This window comes from Ambystoma mexicanum, chromosome 3p (assembly GCF_040938575.1).
Source record: "Ambystoma mexicanum isolate Mex_15411 chromosome 3p, UKY_AmexF1_1, whole genome shotgun sequence".
NCBI classification, from domain to species: domain Eukaryota; kingdom Metazoa; phylum Chordata; class Amphibia; order Caudata; family Ambystomatidae; genus Ambystoma; species Ambystoma mexicanum.
The window spans coordinates 736,076,597-736,094,437 of record NC_090925.1 but is presented as its reverse complement, the minus strand read 5'-3'; the positions used below and the strand labels follow the sequence as shown (position 1 = coordinate 736,094,437).

At 46.3% G+C, this 17,841-nt stretch overlaps 1 protein-coding gene across 2 annotated transcripts in view; it reads right to left on the bottom strand.

Annotated features, from left to right (window-relative positions):
- FBRS (fibrosin) overlaps window positions 1–17,841 on the bottom strand; it is a 710,625-nt gene that overhangs the window by 454,854 nt on the left and 237,930 nt on the right. For both annotated transcript variants that reach the window (XM_069651625.1, XM_069651626.1), the window contains exon 6: window positions 2,792–2,840. In XM_069651625.1, the coding sequence (XP_069507726.1) occupies window positions 2,792–2,840 (49 nt within the window). The remainder of the gene's footprint in view (window positions 1–2,791; window positions 2,841–17,841) is intronic.

The window sequence follows — 17,841 nt, the reverse complement described above, 5'->3', positions numbered from 1 at the left end:
ATATTCTATATGTCATTTGTATTTTTCTTCTGTATCTGTATATTTCTGTAACCAAGTAAGGCACCCAGATACCCTTGGGTTCAGCGCGCTTTATATAAGAAAATAAAAAGTTGCCCAAGAGGTAAGAAAAGCGTAGCCCACCTTTCTATACTAAAAAAACATCTTTTGCGTTTGGTGCGATGGATAGCACTTTACGAGAATTTAATATTTAAAAGGCCTTTTGCAAACAGGTTGTGTTATGAGGCTGTCACTTTATATTCAGGGTGGTGCAAATACTCCCCCAAAGGTGGTTGCTTCGAGTGATTTGTATTCTTTGCAAATAAACAACCATTTGTGGTTCTTGAAACACAAAACAAACGTGTACTAATTAGAGCTTGGAAGGTATTTGCTAAGTTGCTTAAATTGCTGGCAAATTCTTCCTTCACTGCTTATCCAAACTGTGATCCGGGGCAAATCATTTGACCCAACTCAGCCACACCAGTGTGCTGGCAAAAACAGAAATGTGCATTATTTATCCTTAGACAGTGTTGGTGGCCTGATGGGCATTACATTGTACAATTTGCTGCTAACTTGCCACTCAGTACTTCCCACAATGCTGTGGAGTCCAAAAATGCTGTACCTGTGCCCCATAGGTTTAAAGAGATTTCCGACCTCTTCGGCACCCTGATGATTTTTCTGTTGGCTTTTAGGTGTCTTTAGATCATTTATTTTGAGCTTTTAAATCATCTCAGTTTTTGCTGACTTGCAATAAGCCAGACCACAAATGGATGATTACATGTTAACTTGCTGGGCCCATTTGTCTCGCAGATGAGACTTTGCAGCACTAGTAACTGGTAGGTGCTGCATCAGGGCCTCACTGACCTGGGCAGACCAAGAGACTGGCATCTGGGCATTTGATTCTGCAGAATAAGATAACTATGTCCCCAGTTTGTCAAACTCTGTGTAGCTGCTGTCTTCATCTTGGGCAGTTGCTTCTGACTGTTCTATACTAGCTAAATGAAACTGGCTAATAAAATGACACACGCACAATTGCGTCTTTATTGATGTCTTGTTGACAATTTGATGGACACTGCACTATGAACCACTGACTGCTGCATGACAGCTGCACAGAGCCTTGAACTGAAAAAAATTCAGAGCTTTTTTTTTTATCAGATCTATTTATGTGGTCAATTCATGCAGTGAACCTTTACATTTTACAAACACTCATAGCACTAATGTATTACTTCAGGAGGTACATAGAAATGCTGTATTCTTGCCAATTGTATTTCTTGGGGTAAAACAGACTTCTGGTGATGTTTAAAATAGGAGTACAAAATTGCTAATGAAATACTTTTATTTGCTAATCAAAAATATTTTAATTAGTTAATTCTGCCAATCAATTTTTGAAAACTCATTTATGCCTTGACTGCCGGCACCAGCGTGTCCCTTGGACACACCTAAAGTAACCAAAAATCCTCAGTTTTTTTCTAGGGCAAAACAAAAAATTTACCCCATTTAACTGCATTGTGTGATGCAATCTTGGTTACCAAAAGTCACAACAAATTAACACTAAGGGAAACAATGTTTCCCAGTACTGACAGCCTGAAGGACCGAGTGTTCCCATGACAAATTAGCAAAAGCTAGCGAAGTAAAGCTTAAGGCTTCACTTCACTGTACTGCAAAAAGAGCAGGTCAGATTCAAAAATAAAAGTAAAATGTTTGATGGGTCCATAAAAATGGAGGGAACGGTGCTGTAAAGAGAAATCTTTCCCAACAATGAACAACATAGGGAATGAGTAAAAGGGATATTACTGTAGAAGCACCAGTCCTTATATACAATATATGCTTCTACAATTGCAGAAAACGTTTGATGTAATAGAGGCAGAGTTTAAGGGTTGCAACATAAGATGCAGACCGCCACTATCACTCACTCCCCTAGAAAACAATGCCTTTTAACCTCAGACATGAAAAATATTAGGAAATTAAATAATCTTCATACTTTGAAATGCCTAAATATTTAGACAGGCTTTCTCCAAACCGATATTTACAATCTTCATACACAGACCATTATTCAAAAGAACATTTGACCCCCCCCCCCCCGCAGTTAACAGGGAGTTACAACATGCTCAAAAGATCTCCATTCACTCAACAGCACCACACAAGGATTTCAAACTAAAAGTAATGCCCCTAAATCAACTGCAGAGGTAGAAATGTCATGTTGCAAACTAGCCAGGCACAAAAATCTTTCCCTCTTAATTATACACACGTGCGCGCACACACACACACACACACACACACACACACACGCACGCACACGCCACCCCATTTCATACTCGCCACAAGTCAATATGACTTTTGCAAATGACTTTGCCAAGTGCACATTTAGCAGCATTCGGAACTGTAGCGCACAACTCCATGAAATAATACCTATTGTACCCCCATTTAACAGCAGCACACAACTGGTGGGGTGGGGGCGTACAGATTGCTCCCCCAAAATGCCCATTTTACAAGCTCTCAAAAGAGCATAAGATCCCAGTAAACCTGCTACCCGTATTTGGTTGCTCGAATACTATTGCTACCGAGTAACTGGTGAGGAACACTCTAGGGTGGTGTCATAAGGGAAATTACTTTCACATCCAACGGAGGACAACATTACCAAACTTGTGCCCAAACACCACTCTGACTAAAGTTGTACCAACTATGAAAAACTCATTCTATTATTCATGCAACAGTGTTAACATAGGATTTCAGAGAAAGGTCAGCACCAACTTACTATGAGTCGGACATAACTCGGAAAACACACCACACTGACCTTTGTTGGCAGACACAATGAATGATGATTCAAGGCCATCACTGGAAACCTGGTTACAAATAAAAAAAGTGATCAAAATGTGAAGCATGAAATAAGCTTTACAGTTATCTTATTCTCCCAAAGTATTGCCAACAATGCTACAGGCACACACAACTGCAAAAGCAAAGTGCAAGCAGGATGCAGGGGTTATGACATGAAACGAATGGGGCATGGAAAACAGCTACTTAATAGTTCTCCAGCAAGGCCATCTCAAGATACACATGGTTTAGTTACTTACCGGTAACTCTGGTTCTCCTTCAGTGGCATCTTTCATAGACTCGTGCTAGAATAGTGCACAGCCAAACGCTCAGTTAAGCTTGAATACATAAGAAAAATCACTGAATTTGGAGCCCATCAACTTCATTAGCATCATTTGGTAATGTATTCAACAGCACTCTGTAGGGGTATGTAAAGCTGTGTGATCTTATAGGTAAGATAGGGTTTCCAACAAAAAGAAATATCAAACTCTCTAACATGGTAGCTATGGCAGAGCAGTCACTTGACAGGGCTGTGGGCCTGTAGTGAAGATTAGTTATTCCTAATAATTACCCCCTCATGACTACACCCAATTGTTGAACACCACAATCTACAATTCTCAAATTACTCAGAGAATATCTAAAAGTTCAAATAATGACACTGGTTTAGAACATAACACTTAGTAATGTACACTGTATGTATATAAACATTAAGGGCCATAAACGGACACTGCCCACGCCTAAGCCAAAGTAGAAACCGGAGCTTAAAAAAAAAAAGCTACAGCCTCCAATTTTCCTGCCATTGTAGCCAAACCTAGTCCTAAATATCCAACAGCATCGATTCACAGCAAAAACTGTCCAGCAAACATAAGCAAATCTACAAAACCCCAAGAGTCACTGTCTGATTACATACAGCTATTCAATCACAGGCTTGCCAAAGTGAACCCTCCAAATTAAGAAATAGGTAGACACACAAAGGTTCATAGCCAACCAGATTGGCCCCTAAAAGCTGCCAATCACATCCACCTAAACATTTTGTATTGGCCATCTAGGGCAAGGGATTAGTCTAAACGAGTCCAAACCACAAGTGCAAGGCTGGGCTTCGAGTGGACCCACGTTTGCAAAAAAGCAGTTTTAGGAATGCCTTGTAGCTTTCCCAAACAGATGGCCCAAAAGAAAATGGCAGAGAGTAGGACTTAAAACACATTAGTACCCACACCACCATAAAGGTACAAGGACTATTAACGGGGTAAAATTGTCTGCACCCCTTCTGAAGCCACAACTAAATTACAAGCCCACTTTAGGGGGATATTAACATCCTATACACAAAATGGAGTGCTTATCAAGCACCTATTTGGAATGAGCTTTAAGGGATACCATAGGACAACATGGTAAAAAGGCGTTGCTGTGGCATGCAGACTGCAGTAGACATCCCTCTGAACAGAACAAAGTAAGATCCTAGTAAAAACAAAGGGAACTAAGCTTTGTAGTGCCATAAAATGGCAAACTACAGACAAGTAAACTTCCCATTGCATTGCATCTTTCATAGATTTCCCCATGCCAGAAATCACCGTAGAGCACTACAGGGCAACTATCAGCCAAAACTCTACAAAGTAATGGGTACTTCCAACGTGAACTCAATCACCACTATTTTCCACATCTGCCTTTCCACATTTTTTTTTTTTTAAGAACTACATGAAGCAAGGTCAACATGATTGCTGATGGGTGTTATACAAGACCACTTACCTAACCAGTCAAGTAAAAACCGGCAAGATGGAAGAGGCTTGACTTGACGAGGCAGATGTATGGAGCACACCCCCTCATCTCCGTCATATTGGAAAAACAGAAAGAAAGCACGGTGTTCGACACCCGATATCATCCCAATAACACATTGAAGGTATGAGAGACGTCATGCACTTAGACAACCGTATCGAATTTACACTCTAACTGAGGTGGTAGACATGAGCTTGCAGACACTACTGGACACAGAAGAGCTATAAGTAAAGTCTGCCAGGTACGAAGTGATGTTATAAAGAGAGAAGATACATAGACACTTAAAGCATCAGTGTCTGAAGAATGAAGATGTAACTGAAGCAATGAAGTACCTTCTGAAAATGAAGAAAACCATATATATGTAGAAGATCATTTACACGCAATGTAATAGATTTATATACGCAAAAAGGAAAGGTGGATAAGACAATGTAGAAGCTTGCTAAAGTAGGAAATATAACAGGAGTATAGTGGCCATGTTGAGAAAATTTACAGATTGTGCAAGAACAAAGGATATTTGCTTAGCACAGAATCAAGGATGCCACAGCAACAAGCAACTGCAAGGCACGAAAGTAGTGGAAGAGGATAAGCCATGTACATAGGACATATTTCTCTTAGATCAAGTAAAGGAGTGAATAATTTGGAGTGCCAAGTACTGAACTATCAAAGATGGAGAAAGCACATGCAGGACAGGACAGCCATATCTCCAGAGGCCAAAGCGAGCAATAGCATCCAATATAATGGAATCAAACAACATTAAAAAGGACAGAATAACGAAATCATGGCATCTTCACACATGGTGTAAGACCAGAAGACATTGACTATCCATCAAGCTTCAGACGAAGATGGCAATGTACCTTCACTTGGTTTAAAGTTCTGGGGAAGAGACCAGTCAGCAAGATCAGCTACATAGAAGAAGACTTGGCTGAGGGCCTAACTGATGAGATGGTAGGCTAATTAGCTGCGAAGGGCAGTTGTCTGACGTTCTCCTGCATCTGTGTATCGTTGCCTACGTGCTGCTAACGAGCCGAATGTCCAAGGTTGGGAGAGTGCCAACCAATCATGAGGTTCTATGTAATGGTGGACCATACATTGTTGCAGAAGCCTAGGCGCTGCTGGTATTATGTTATCTGTATTTTACATAGTTGGGAGGTAAAGCCTCAAGGTGTGCCTACCAGATAAGAGGCAGCCAACGATGATACCAACACATATGCACTATAGGTATACATGTTCCTTCTACAAATCCCTAGGCCCAATAGGTTTTTACTATTTGCCACGTAGGATGACGTCATAGCGGACGTATATCGAGGCACAAGGCCTTTTACGTAATTGAAATGCACTGAGCATGTGAGCTACAATCTGTTTGTTCGCCAGGTTTTCATACTTTATTGAACTGATAATAAAGTAGTATTTTGCCATATTCTTTGAGTCTGTCCCGTCATTTGTGCCTGTGTTGATTTATTTGTTAACCCTATTCGGCACTTTGAATGCTCCAGGTACTACTACACATTTTGGTAGCAGTATGGATGGTTCAGATCCAGACTCACTGATTTTTGACGTCTTCCACCAGCTGGAAAATCCCTGCGTTTCCGGCAGAGCGCGGTGCTACAACACACGTGACCCAGGGCGGTCAGCAGTGAGCAGGAGCCTCTGAAGAAATTCCTGTCTGGTCTTCACGGGTGCCCTGTAGACTGAAGGGGAATTGGTGGGTAAAGCATTACACCCCAAGTTGGGGTATTTATAGAAAGGATTCCTGAGGCAAGGTCGACATGAATGCTTTACACACTCCAAAATGGGGTAAAATAGAGATGAGGTACTTTTACTAGAGAAAGTAATGAAAAACGATCTTAGAATTTGTTGCGCACATTTGTTTGAGGTTATGAATGTGGCAGTGTAGAAGTTTTTGTTGAACTAGAAATATAGAACGATAGTAATCTAACTTTTTCTGTTGAGGGAGGAAATGGAGCACAATAAGATTCTTAGGTTGTCAATAATAAAACAGCAGGGTAGGAAGAATCAAAAGAATTATAATAAAGGAGCAAAGAGAATATTATTGTGCAGACTTGAAGTGATTGAAGAAATTGTTTTTGGGAAATGGACAACGATTGATGGTGCTTGCCTGAATCGATTGTGATATTATTGAAGAAATAGCTAAATAAAAAGGTCCAGTAAGTATTGACAGTTAAAAAAGACTTGTCATGGAGGACACTCCTCTTCTACACTTGTGCAAAATATTATCGAGGTACACACCCAAAATTAGGAAATATCATGCTGAAAGGATAAGAGTCACAGCTGACAAAATGTTCATGCCTTGTCCTCAATGGGGTTACCCATCAATAACAGTATTGCAACACATGACAACATACTAACATGCTGTGTACACAGTGAAGAAGCTACAAAAAAGGTTCGCTATTTTAGAGCCATAGAAAATGTATCTGAGTGAGAGAGAACACCCATCAGAGAGGGAGTGGATGCTTAATCAGCATGAGGGGAGAGGGTGCAACGCCCTCGGCTCCTCTTCTTCTGAAGACAGGAGTAGAGACATTGAAAAACAGATTTTATCCTTTAAAATAGATGAAAGCAACGATGGGGTATATTAATCACATATATGCTCCACCCGCTTGTAATAGTGAAGAGTGAAGAAGAAAATACGAATAAAGAATGCAAATACATGTCTCTGGACGTAGTAAAAGTGAAGAACGCAACGAGAGAAGGGAAAGAGTGATAAAGATAGAAGACGATATCAATAGACAAAAGGGAGAGAAAGAAAGCCAGTGAAGTCAAAATTGTACAGGATGAGTGGATGGGATGACCAATACTACTCAAGTTAGATGGGAAGGGTATCAACTGAGTGGAGCCACCAGGGGGCGCAGAGATGTGCTAACGCATCTCTGTCGGTTTCCTCCACTGGGGCAACCCCTCCAAGAGCATTCCGAGCACCCGGAGCACTGAATGGAGCGAATCATGGCGTTTCTACCCCAAATATAACTGGAGATCCAAGCCTCCATAAGAGGGGGCAGAGTTCCAGCGTCTCTTGGACCACGCTGCAGCTCCAGGACGGGCAACCAGACACTGACTAGGGCGAGGCATGACTGCCCGAGATGTGAAAAGCTTACCATAGCCCTCAGTCTAGACGATCCTCTGGGGGGCCAGGGGGTGGAGGGCGGGGGGGACCACGCAACCAATTCACCTAAGCAGGAGGCTGTGGGACACCCACTGCCAGACCTGCCGCTGATCCCTGGGACCTTCAGCGCCTCAGAACTGCCCTCCAGGTAGCTCGCATTGGAAGGCGGGTGAAGAGGATCTCTCCGTCGAGGAGGGCGCTGCTCAGAGGTCCCCCTCTTTATCCATCGCTGCGTCCTGCCGGACACCGCACCCTCTCCCTCTGCTGCGGAACAGGGAGAGGGAACGACTGATGTGACTGAGGCCGACAAAGCAGGGGATCCACTGCCCACAACCTGCACCACCCTACAGTTAAGTTGACACAGCAAGGGGGGGGCGAAAGGCCCCCTTTTGACACGGGCCTCTGCTGGGGGTGGGAGGCCCTCTGGTCTTGACACGGCCAATTGTTGTCTAGGGCTTAGATTCCCCTCCTCCATCAAACCGCACTCACGGCCCTCTCCATGTGGAGCTATCCTACACACTAGTCAGGACCCTGCAACGCGACCCAGACCCGATACCTTGCATTGGGGTACCCTGCCCTGCAGATACTCGCCACACCATCGAGTGGTTCAGGGGACCCCCCACCCCCCCTGACGACCTTGCTCCTGAGTGGCCCCGCTACATCAGCTGTTCAAGCCGGCCCTCCCCTGTAGACGAGCGCCCCCGACTTCTTTGGCCCATCCTCACCCCCTTGGCTTAAGAATACACAAGGTGCAAACAAATTCTATGGTGCTAAAGTCACCTTCAACAGCGCAGTCAGGCGCTCAGCAATTCGCCAGTCCACCTCCCAGCACACCATCCTGACTCAATGGCGCTACACAGCTAGCCATCCACCGGACATCTTGCCGCCCACATGGCTTCATGTTGGCTGCCATAACAGATTGCTAGCAGTGGACCCTGCCTTACCTCGTCTGAGCCCTGCACCCCAAGCCCTAAATTCACGAGCCTCCTCCCCTGCGTGAACTTGCCTGAGCTGTGTCATCGGCTCATCCCTGTCCTGGTGCGGCCTAGTGCGGAAAGAGCCACGCTCCTCATAGCCCGTTGTCCAACAAGACCACTCCGATAGCAAGAACACTGTTGGACGCTTTGAAAAGGGAAGGAAGGGGACCTTGTCCATGTCACCAACTGGTCGAACCAGGGAACCGGGAGGACCCTACATTACTTCCCTGCATCAGACCACCCCCCCCCCCCCAAGCCTCCCCATCTCTGATTTGTGTTCCTCCCCCATCTACGATTTGTGTTGGGGTCCAACCCGGGCCACCGCACCCCATCAACAGAACTGCCCCAGCCCCTCCCACCCCCCGAGGGGAGAGGAGGAACCATCTCCCGACATACCACCCCCCCAACCCAAGGACACCCACGCGCAAAACCTCCCTATTTATCAGGGGTGGTGGAGTCACACTGCCGCAAAGCCTGGATCACTTCACGGTGGGAAGAGTGTTTTCCCCCCTATGAGCCTCACTCCTGTGGCCACTAGAACATTGCTGGATCATAGCAAAGCCCACCAACCTTACTTACACCAAGTCCACCATTCAGAATTTCCATGCACCCGCATCACGAGACCTCCGAGCCTTAGTCCAAGACCTATACTTTCAAGCACATTTAGGTTGTTAAGTCTGATATTCATGAATGTAAGTCGAGTAATTGCAGAAGGAGAAAGCTTTAGGCAGGCCTGAGGTTCCTTATAATTAAAGAACATTCTAGAGAAGGTGTGTAGCAATTTCATTCCAGCCACCTTCTCATGAGTTTTTACCCAGTCATATTTTTCAGCAGTATTTTTCAGGGATTTTAGAAGCATGCCCTCCCCGTGATCCCAGCATGGAGTCCAACACATTTTCTCGAAGAAAACATCATTCATGGCCTTAAATCTATTGATGACACTCCGCAAACAATTGCACACAGCAGTTCGTATAGGGAACAAAAGGGAATTTGGTTTGGAGTGCATCATCTTAATATAGAGTTTGGCTCCGTTATAGTTGATCAGCGTTACCAAGGAAATCAGGCCCATCTCTAGTCGGATAGCCTCAATTGGGATATAATTACTGAGCCCCAAGATCTTACGCCATATTATTCCTTCAATTATAATCGGACCAAACTGACCACTCGGTATATGATGCCTCCAAGCCATATATAAAGGCTGCTGCTAGCTTCTGCTTATAGGTAGTACAGATGCCACTTTATAGCCAGCTGTCCGTTTAGAAAGGATAATACAGCACCCATAGTAGCCATCACCTTAGTTCTCTTATTACGTTGTAGTATTTCATTAAAATACACCTTACCCGAAGGGACTTCAAATCCCAGCTATTTATAGGTGGTCACCTTTATGATCTTAATCGGGCTACGGATATATGTCATCTTACACTGTCTACGTCCAATGGCCATAAACTGTTTTACAGAGATTTATTTTTAGGCCATTATTCTCTGCATAATCGCATACTGCCTTTGTGCTGTCACATATTCCATTATAGGTGTCAAAAATGACAATATCTCCACATAACTGATCCAACCCAACTTATTCATGCCTATTCTAAGGAAAGCACTCATTTTCTCGAATATCTTGCCAAAGTCAGCAATGAACAAGTTAAAAAAACGTTGGCGCCAAAGCGCATCCCTGGCGAACTCCCTTTTCCACTGCCATCTGCTCAGTCAAGAGGCCCATATTGTTAAGCCTCAATCATGTACTGATATATATATATATATATATAATACATTACTCACCGTAATCGTATTTCTGATGCTTGTATCTGCTTAGATTCACATGCTGTGCATAGGCCGACATCTAGTGGAAGCTGCGGAGTATTACAGTTTGTTTTTTCGAAACTCGAAAATGGGCGTCGACACAGGGCGTGCCAGTAATACTATCCCTAGTGTGACGTCCACTGTACCCAAGATCCCTCATGCGTCTAGGATCCTCAGATTGTATTTTTTCTGACATGAGGTAGCAGGAGGAGTAGCGCGAGTACAGATAATCCAAGCAGATAGACAGAAAGGTAAGACTACAAGCAATCATGCGCCTTCTCTCAGAGGGGAGGAATGGTGGATCGCATGTGAATCTAAGCAGATACAAGCATCAGAAATACGATTACGGTGAGTAATGTATCCCTTCTGAGGCTTGTGGAATCTGTTTAGATCACATGCTGTGCATAGATTAGCGAGCAGTACCAAAAGGAGGTGGGATGTGAGAAGGGTCATGAGCAAATAAATGTCTTATAACCGCTTGTCCCACTTGTGTATCTGTCTTGGAATGGGTGTCAATGCAGTAATGCGGAGTAAAAGTGTGAATAGAGCTCCAAGTAGCTGCTTTGCAAATGGTGTTGAGGAGAACATTTGCAATGAAAGCCAGAGTGGCCCCAATGCCTCTAGTAGAGTGGGCCCTTGGCGTAAAAGGCAGTCTTTTCAGAGAGTGAGTAACACAGCTGGATACAGTTAATAATCCACTTCGAGATGGCTCCTTTAGAGACGCGATCCCCTCTCTGCCTGTAGCTACGGAGACAAACAGTTGATCTGTTTTCCTTAGCGGTCTTGTTTTATTTACATAGTAGAGGACCGGCCCTACGCACATCTAGGGTGTGTAGTTTCACCTCAGCCGAGCTTTGCGGGTTCTGGAAGAAAGCCGGAAGCTCGATGGACTGGTTTACATGGAATTTAGATATAAATTTAGGTGAGAACCTAGGGTGTGTACGTAAAACCAGTTTGTCTTTATGGATAGTAAAGAAGGGATCCTGCACTGACAGAGCCTGAATTTCACTGACCCTTCTTATAGAAGTAATAGCTACTAAGAAGGCCGTTTTATAAGTCAGGTGTTTCAGACTGCTTTTATGCATGGGTTCGAAAGGGGGGCCCATGAGCTTGGCTAGCACCACATTAAGATCCCACCCTGGTGGTGGGTTTGAAATAGGAGGGTGAAGTCTCTTTACTCCTTCCATGAAGGCTTTAACTACTGGTACTTTCCACCACGAGACTTTGCTATGGGAAGTGGTGTAAGCCGAGAGAGCTGCCAGGTGTACTTTCAGTGAGTTAAAAACCAATCCTGCATCCAGCAGGTGGAGCATGTATGTAACATTAGTGGAAGGAGTGCAATCAACTGGGTTGATTTGTCTACTCTGGCACCAGATAACGAACCTCTTCCACTTGTCAAAGTAACAGTGCCTTGTGTTTGGCTTCCTAGATTCCTTTAGCATGTCCATACAACTCTGTGGTAATTTGAGGTGTCCAAACTCTATGACCGCAGGAGCCATGCTGCCAGGTTCATTGAATTGGGTTGCTGGAGCACTGTTTGACCTTGGTGCTGGGACAGTAGGTTGTACCAGGCTGGAAGTTTGATGGGCTCGCACACCGCCATCCTGCGTAGGTTTGGGAACCACGGTTGTCTTGCCCACATGGGAGCAACTAGGACGAGCGTCATCGATTCCCTGTTCATCTTGTTCACCACTTTCCTGATGAGAGGAGTTGGTAGAAAAGCGTACGCAAACATCCCTGACCAGTTCATCCACAGGGCGTTCCCCTGGGAGTCTGGTTGGGGGAACCTGGATGCAAATCCTGGGCATCGTTTGTTTTCGCTTGTGGCGAATAAGTCTATAGTGGGGAAACCCCACTGAGAGAAGAGATCTTCTACGACCTCTCTGTGAAGACCCCATTTGTGTTCCTCTGGGAGGGAGTCTCTGCTCAGAGCATCCGCTAGGGAATTGAGCTCCCCTGGGACATGTTGTGATGACAGGAAGATGTTCCGTCCGAGTGCCCATATCCAGATTTTCTGGGCAAGCTTGGACAGATTTGGCGAGCGAGTCCCTCCTTGCTTTTTCAGGTAGAACATGGCTGTAGTGCTGTCCGTCCGGATTTGCACTGACAGCTTTAGTAGATGGGGCTCGAACGCCTGAAGCGCTCTGAATACTGCCAGAAGCTCTAGCAGGTTGATGTGGTTCTTGGCCACTGAGTGAGACCAGAGACCCTGAGCTGTGTGGTGGAGATGGTGAGCTCCCCACCCTTTCAGACATGCATCTGTAGTGACTACTGCCTGTACTTCGGGATCGTAAAAGGGTTTCCCCTTTGCGAGATTCTCTTGTCCACCAGTGAAGGCTTTATACCAGTGTTGGCGAAACGACCACTAGATCGTCCCTGAGACCACTGTTTCGCCAACCATTCCTGCATGGGACGCATGCGCAGGCGCGCGTGGGGGACCAGGTAAATGCATGACGCCATCATGCCCAGTAACCACATTGCTTTGCGTACCGTTATTTGTTGACCGGACTGATAATGCAGAATTTGCAGTAGTATATTCCGAATTCTTTCTTCTGAAGGAAAGGTCAACCCCTCCTGGGTATCCAGGATTGCTCCTAGGAATTGTTTTGAGGTGCTTGGAACCAGGCTTGACTTCTTCTCGTTGATTGAGAAGCCTAATTCGTGGAGGTCGATAGTCCTTTGAATGTTTGTCCAGCAAATTCCTGGGGTTTCCCCCGTTATGAGCCAGTCGTCCAGATAAGGGTACACTGGGATTGCCTCCCTGCGTAGGTGTGCAGCCGCCACCGCCAGTACCTTGGTGAATACCCTTGGTGCTGAAGCTATCCCGAAGGGCAGTACCTTGAATTGGTAGTGGCGACTGTCCACCTTGAAGCGCAAGTACTTTCTGTGCGCTGGGAACATGGAAATATGAAAATAAGCATCTACTGGGGTTGCGTGAGAAGGGACCCTGAACTGAGCGTCACTGCTTTGGTGGAGGCGTGCCGCCTCCTTTGCTGGGGCTGCCTCTGCCTTTACCACGACCTCTCCTATTACCTCTGCCGTAACTCTGGGTAGACTGTTGGTTGTTCCACTGTGAACCATGCCCCTGGGAAAAGTTAGATCCTCTCTGGGAATTTTGGCCGCGTGGGGGACGAAAATTACTATTCCCTCTCTGGTTAGGGGGTTTATTGGTTAACTGGCCAAGGGACTTGAGTGTCTCGTATTCGTCCTTGGCATTTTTCAGTGCGTCTTCGACCGCCTTACCAAACAACAGACCGGCTTCCACCGGTTTGTCCAACAATGATGCCTGAGTTTCTGCCTTAAACCCAGACTGCCGTAACCACGCATGTCTCTTGATAACAGTACCTTCTGCTATCAATCTGCCTGCGTTATCCGCGGCATCGAAGGTTGCTTTCAAAATGCAACCAGACACGGCTCTACCCTCTGCGGAAATCCGAGCTAATTGGCCCTTTAACGGTTCAGGAGCAGAGGCTATGAGAGCCGCGACTTCTTCCCACTGATGGCAGTTGTAGCGGGCCAACAGGGTGGTGGAGTTAGCAATCCTTGCTTGATAGGCGGACGTTGAGGCTACTTTCCTGCCGAAACCGTATAGTTTTTTGCTCTCCTTGTCGGGAGGAGCTTCTGACGAAGACAAGGGTGTTCCAGCCCTCTTACGAGTGTTGGTAACAACTAGGGAGTCTGGCTTTAGATGCCCTCTTATATAGAGAGGGTCAGACTGAGCTGCCCTGAAAAGTTTTTCAACCCTGGGATTGACTGCTCTGGTGAGGTTTGGGTTCACCAGGGACGGATCTATTCTCCGCTGAATGGACTTAAGGATAGGGATGGCCTGGGCAACCGGCCTCCTTTCTCCCACTAACTCTTCTGCGAAGTCCCTTTCCTCCTGTACACCGTGGGTGTCAATGTGGAAATGTTCTGCTGCGCGAGCGAGAACCTCATTTAGGAGGGGCTGATTATCGACCGGGGAGTCGGTAACCGGGGCTTCGTTCTCTACCGGGGAATCTACTCTGTATGTTTCCGGGTTATCCTCTTCTTCTTCCTGTTCCTAATCGTCCCCATAGTAGCCCGTCCCGGTTTGCTCTTCTATCATACCAAATTCTTGGTCTCCACAAAAGAAAGCCTCCTCTTGATACCGTGAGTATGGTGTTGCGTAAGGTTGTACCTCGAAGGGTTCAGACCTCATCGGGGTTTCAAACCGGGGCTTCTTACTCGGGGGGATAGGATCAGTAGAGGCGGAGGGTGTAGCCCCCTGTGGATCATACGAGAGGAAATGTTCTGGATTTTTATCATAAAAATCAGCCAAAGAAGACATTCTTGACATGACCCTATCTATGTCTTCACTGGACCATTTTTTGGAACTGGGAATGACTCTCTCAGCAAGTCTATGGGATATGTCTTGAGTAGCTTTGCTGGTTGTGGACCTATCAGCAGACCTGGGCTTGTCTGTCTGTTTAGGGGGGGTGGAGTGTTTACCAAGTGTGGAAGAATGTACAGGTAGTTTCTTCTGCTGTTTTCCCCCCTCCCCGCGCGTAGAAAAAAGTTTTCCCTGTCCCTTAGTGGCTCCGGAGTTTTTCGACGCCTGGCGTCGAGGATAGGGAGAGGTGTCCCTGTCCTTCGAGCGTGGGGCCTCGCTGGCTTTAGTTGCGGGCTCCGTCTCCTGGAGCGCGGCCTGGGGGTGGAAGTCGTCTTCGTTTTCCGACGATCGAACTTCTGTTAGCCTAGGGAGCGAGGCACTCTTGGCAAGAGTGGATGATTGCCTGGAGTCATGCGGCGATCTTGATCGAGAGTGCCCAGAGGACACCGAATCGGACAGTTCTGTCTGTGCCTCTTTCTGAGAACTCGACGTCGTCGAGTCTCGGTTGGACTTAGTGTATTTAGTGTGTGTAGTATGTGAAGCGCTTGCGTCGCCGGGGGTCTTCCCCATAGCCGCCCGACCTTCCGAGGTCGGGGACCTGCGCTCGGCTGTCTTTCGACGCCGTAATGCCCTCGCCGTCCGAAAGTACGGCGTCGCTGCCATCGCTGAAGGCGCCCTCCGCTGCCATGGCCGCCTGCCTGGCGTGGTGGGCCCAACGCTTCGTCGAACGGTCCTTAAGTGTCTTAGGTTTAAACCTACTACACACTCTGCAGTTCGCTTCGGGATGGTCCCTCGGCAAGCAGAGATTGCACGTGGCGTGCCTGTCGACCCAAGGGTATTTGCGGTTGCACTTGGGGCAGAATTGAAAAGGCGTACCCTCCATACGCACCTTGAGGCAGCGGGCTGTTAAGTGTAGGAAATGTGTAGGGTGTACCTATATACCAAGAGTGTAGAGTATGTACCACCCCCCACTCTCCCTACTTGCGGGGCCGAGGCCAGCGGCCTACCAGGCCCGGGCCGAGGCCAGCGGCCTACCAGGCCCAAATCCGTTGTGCAGCAGCCGACGGTCGATTTCTTCTCCAGCCGGCGTCGAGTGTCGAAGTTCGACGTTGGGGTGGGGAAGGATGTCAATAGATTAATAATTTTAAATTTTAGCAAAAGTATGGCTAAGGCCAGGGGACTCCGCAAGATTCTTCCGACCAGTATGGCGGAAAAAAACAATCTGAGGATCCTAGACGTGTGAGGGATCTTGGGTACAGTGGACGTCACACTAGGGATAGTATTACTGGCACGCCCTGTGTCGACGCCCATTTTCGAGTTTCGAAAAAACAAACTAATACTCCGCAGCTTCCACTAGATGTCGATCTATGCACAGCATGTGATCTAAGCAGATTCCACAAGCCTCAGAGATATATATATATATATATATATAGATATATATATATATATATAGATATATATGGGATACATTACTCACCGTAATCGTATTTCTGATGCTTGTATCTGCTTAGATTCACATGCTGTGCATAGGCCGACATCTAGTGGAAGCTGCGGAGTATTAGTTTGTTTTTTCGAAAGTCGAAAATGGGGCGTCGACACAGGCGTGCCAGTAATACTATCCCTAGTGTGACGTCCCGTGTACCCAAGATCCCTCACGCGTGTAGGATCCTCAGATTGTATTTTTTCTGACATGAGGAAGCATGAGGAGTAGCGTGAGTACAGATAATCCAAGCAGATAGACAGAAAGGTAAGACTACAAGCAATCATGCGCCTTCTCTCGGAGGGGAGGAAGGGTGGGTCGCATGTGAATCTAAGCAGATACAAGCATCAGAAATACGATTACGGTGAGTAATGTATCCCTTCTGAGGCTTGTGGAATCTGCTTAGATCACATGCTGTGCATAGATTAGCGAGCAGTACCAGAAGAAGGAGGTGGGATGTGAGAAGGGTCATGAGCAAACAGGTGTCTTAGAACCGCTTGTCCCACTTGTGTATCTGTCTTGGAATGAGTGTCAATGCAGTAATGCTGAGTAAAAGTGTGAATAGAGCTCCAAGTAGCCGCTTTGCAAATGGTGTCGAGGGGAACATTTGCAATGAAAGCCAGAGTGGCACCAATGCCTCTAGTAGAGTGGGCCCTTGGCGTAAAAGGCAGAGTCTTTTCAGCAAGAGAGTAACACAGCTGTATACAGTTGATAATCCACTTCGAGATGGCGCCCTTAGAGACGCGATCCCCCTCTCTGCCTGTAGCTACGGAGACAAACAGTTGATCTGTTTTCCTTAGCGGTCTGGTTTTATTTACATAGTATAGGACCGCCCTACGCACATCTAGGGTGTGTAGTTTCACCTCAGCCGAGCTTTGCGGGTTTTGGAAGAAAGCCGGAAGCTCGATGGACTGGTTTACATGGAACTTGGATATGAATTTAGGTGAGAACCTAGGGTGTGTGCGTAAAACCAGTTTGTCCTTGTGGATAGTAAAGAAAGGATCCTGCACTGACAGAGCCTGAATTTCACTGACCCTTCTTATGGAGGTAATGGCTACTAAGAAGGCAGTTTTATAAGTCAGGTGTTTGAGACTACTTTTATGCATGGGTTCGAATGGGGGTCCCATGAGCTTAGCTAGCACCACGTTGAGGTCCCATCCTGGCGGTGGGTTCGAAATACGAGGGTGAAGTCTCTTTACTCCTTCCATGAAGGCTTTAACCACTGGTACTTTCCACCACGAGACCTTGTTATGGGATGTGGTGTAAGCCGAGAGGGCTGCCAGGTGTACTTTTAGCGAGTTAAAAACCAACCCTGCATCCAGCAGGTGGAGCATGTATGTTACAACGTTGGAAGGAGTGCAATCAACCGGGTTGATTTGTTTATTCTGGCACCAGATAACGAATCTTTTCCACTTATCAAAGTAACAGTGCCTTGTATTTGGTTTCCTGGACTCCTTTAGAATGTCCATACACCTCTGTGGTAATTTGAGATGTCCAAACTCTATGACTTCAGGAGCCATGCTGCTAGGTTCAT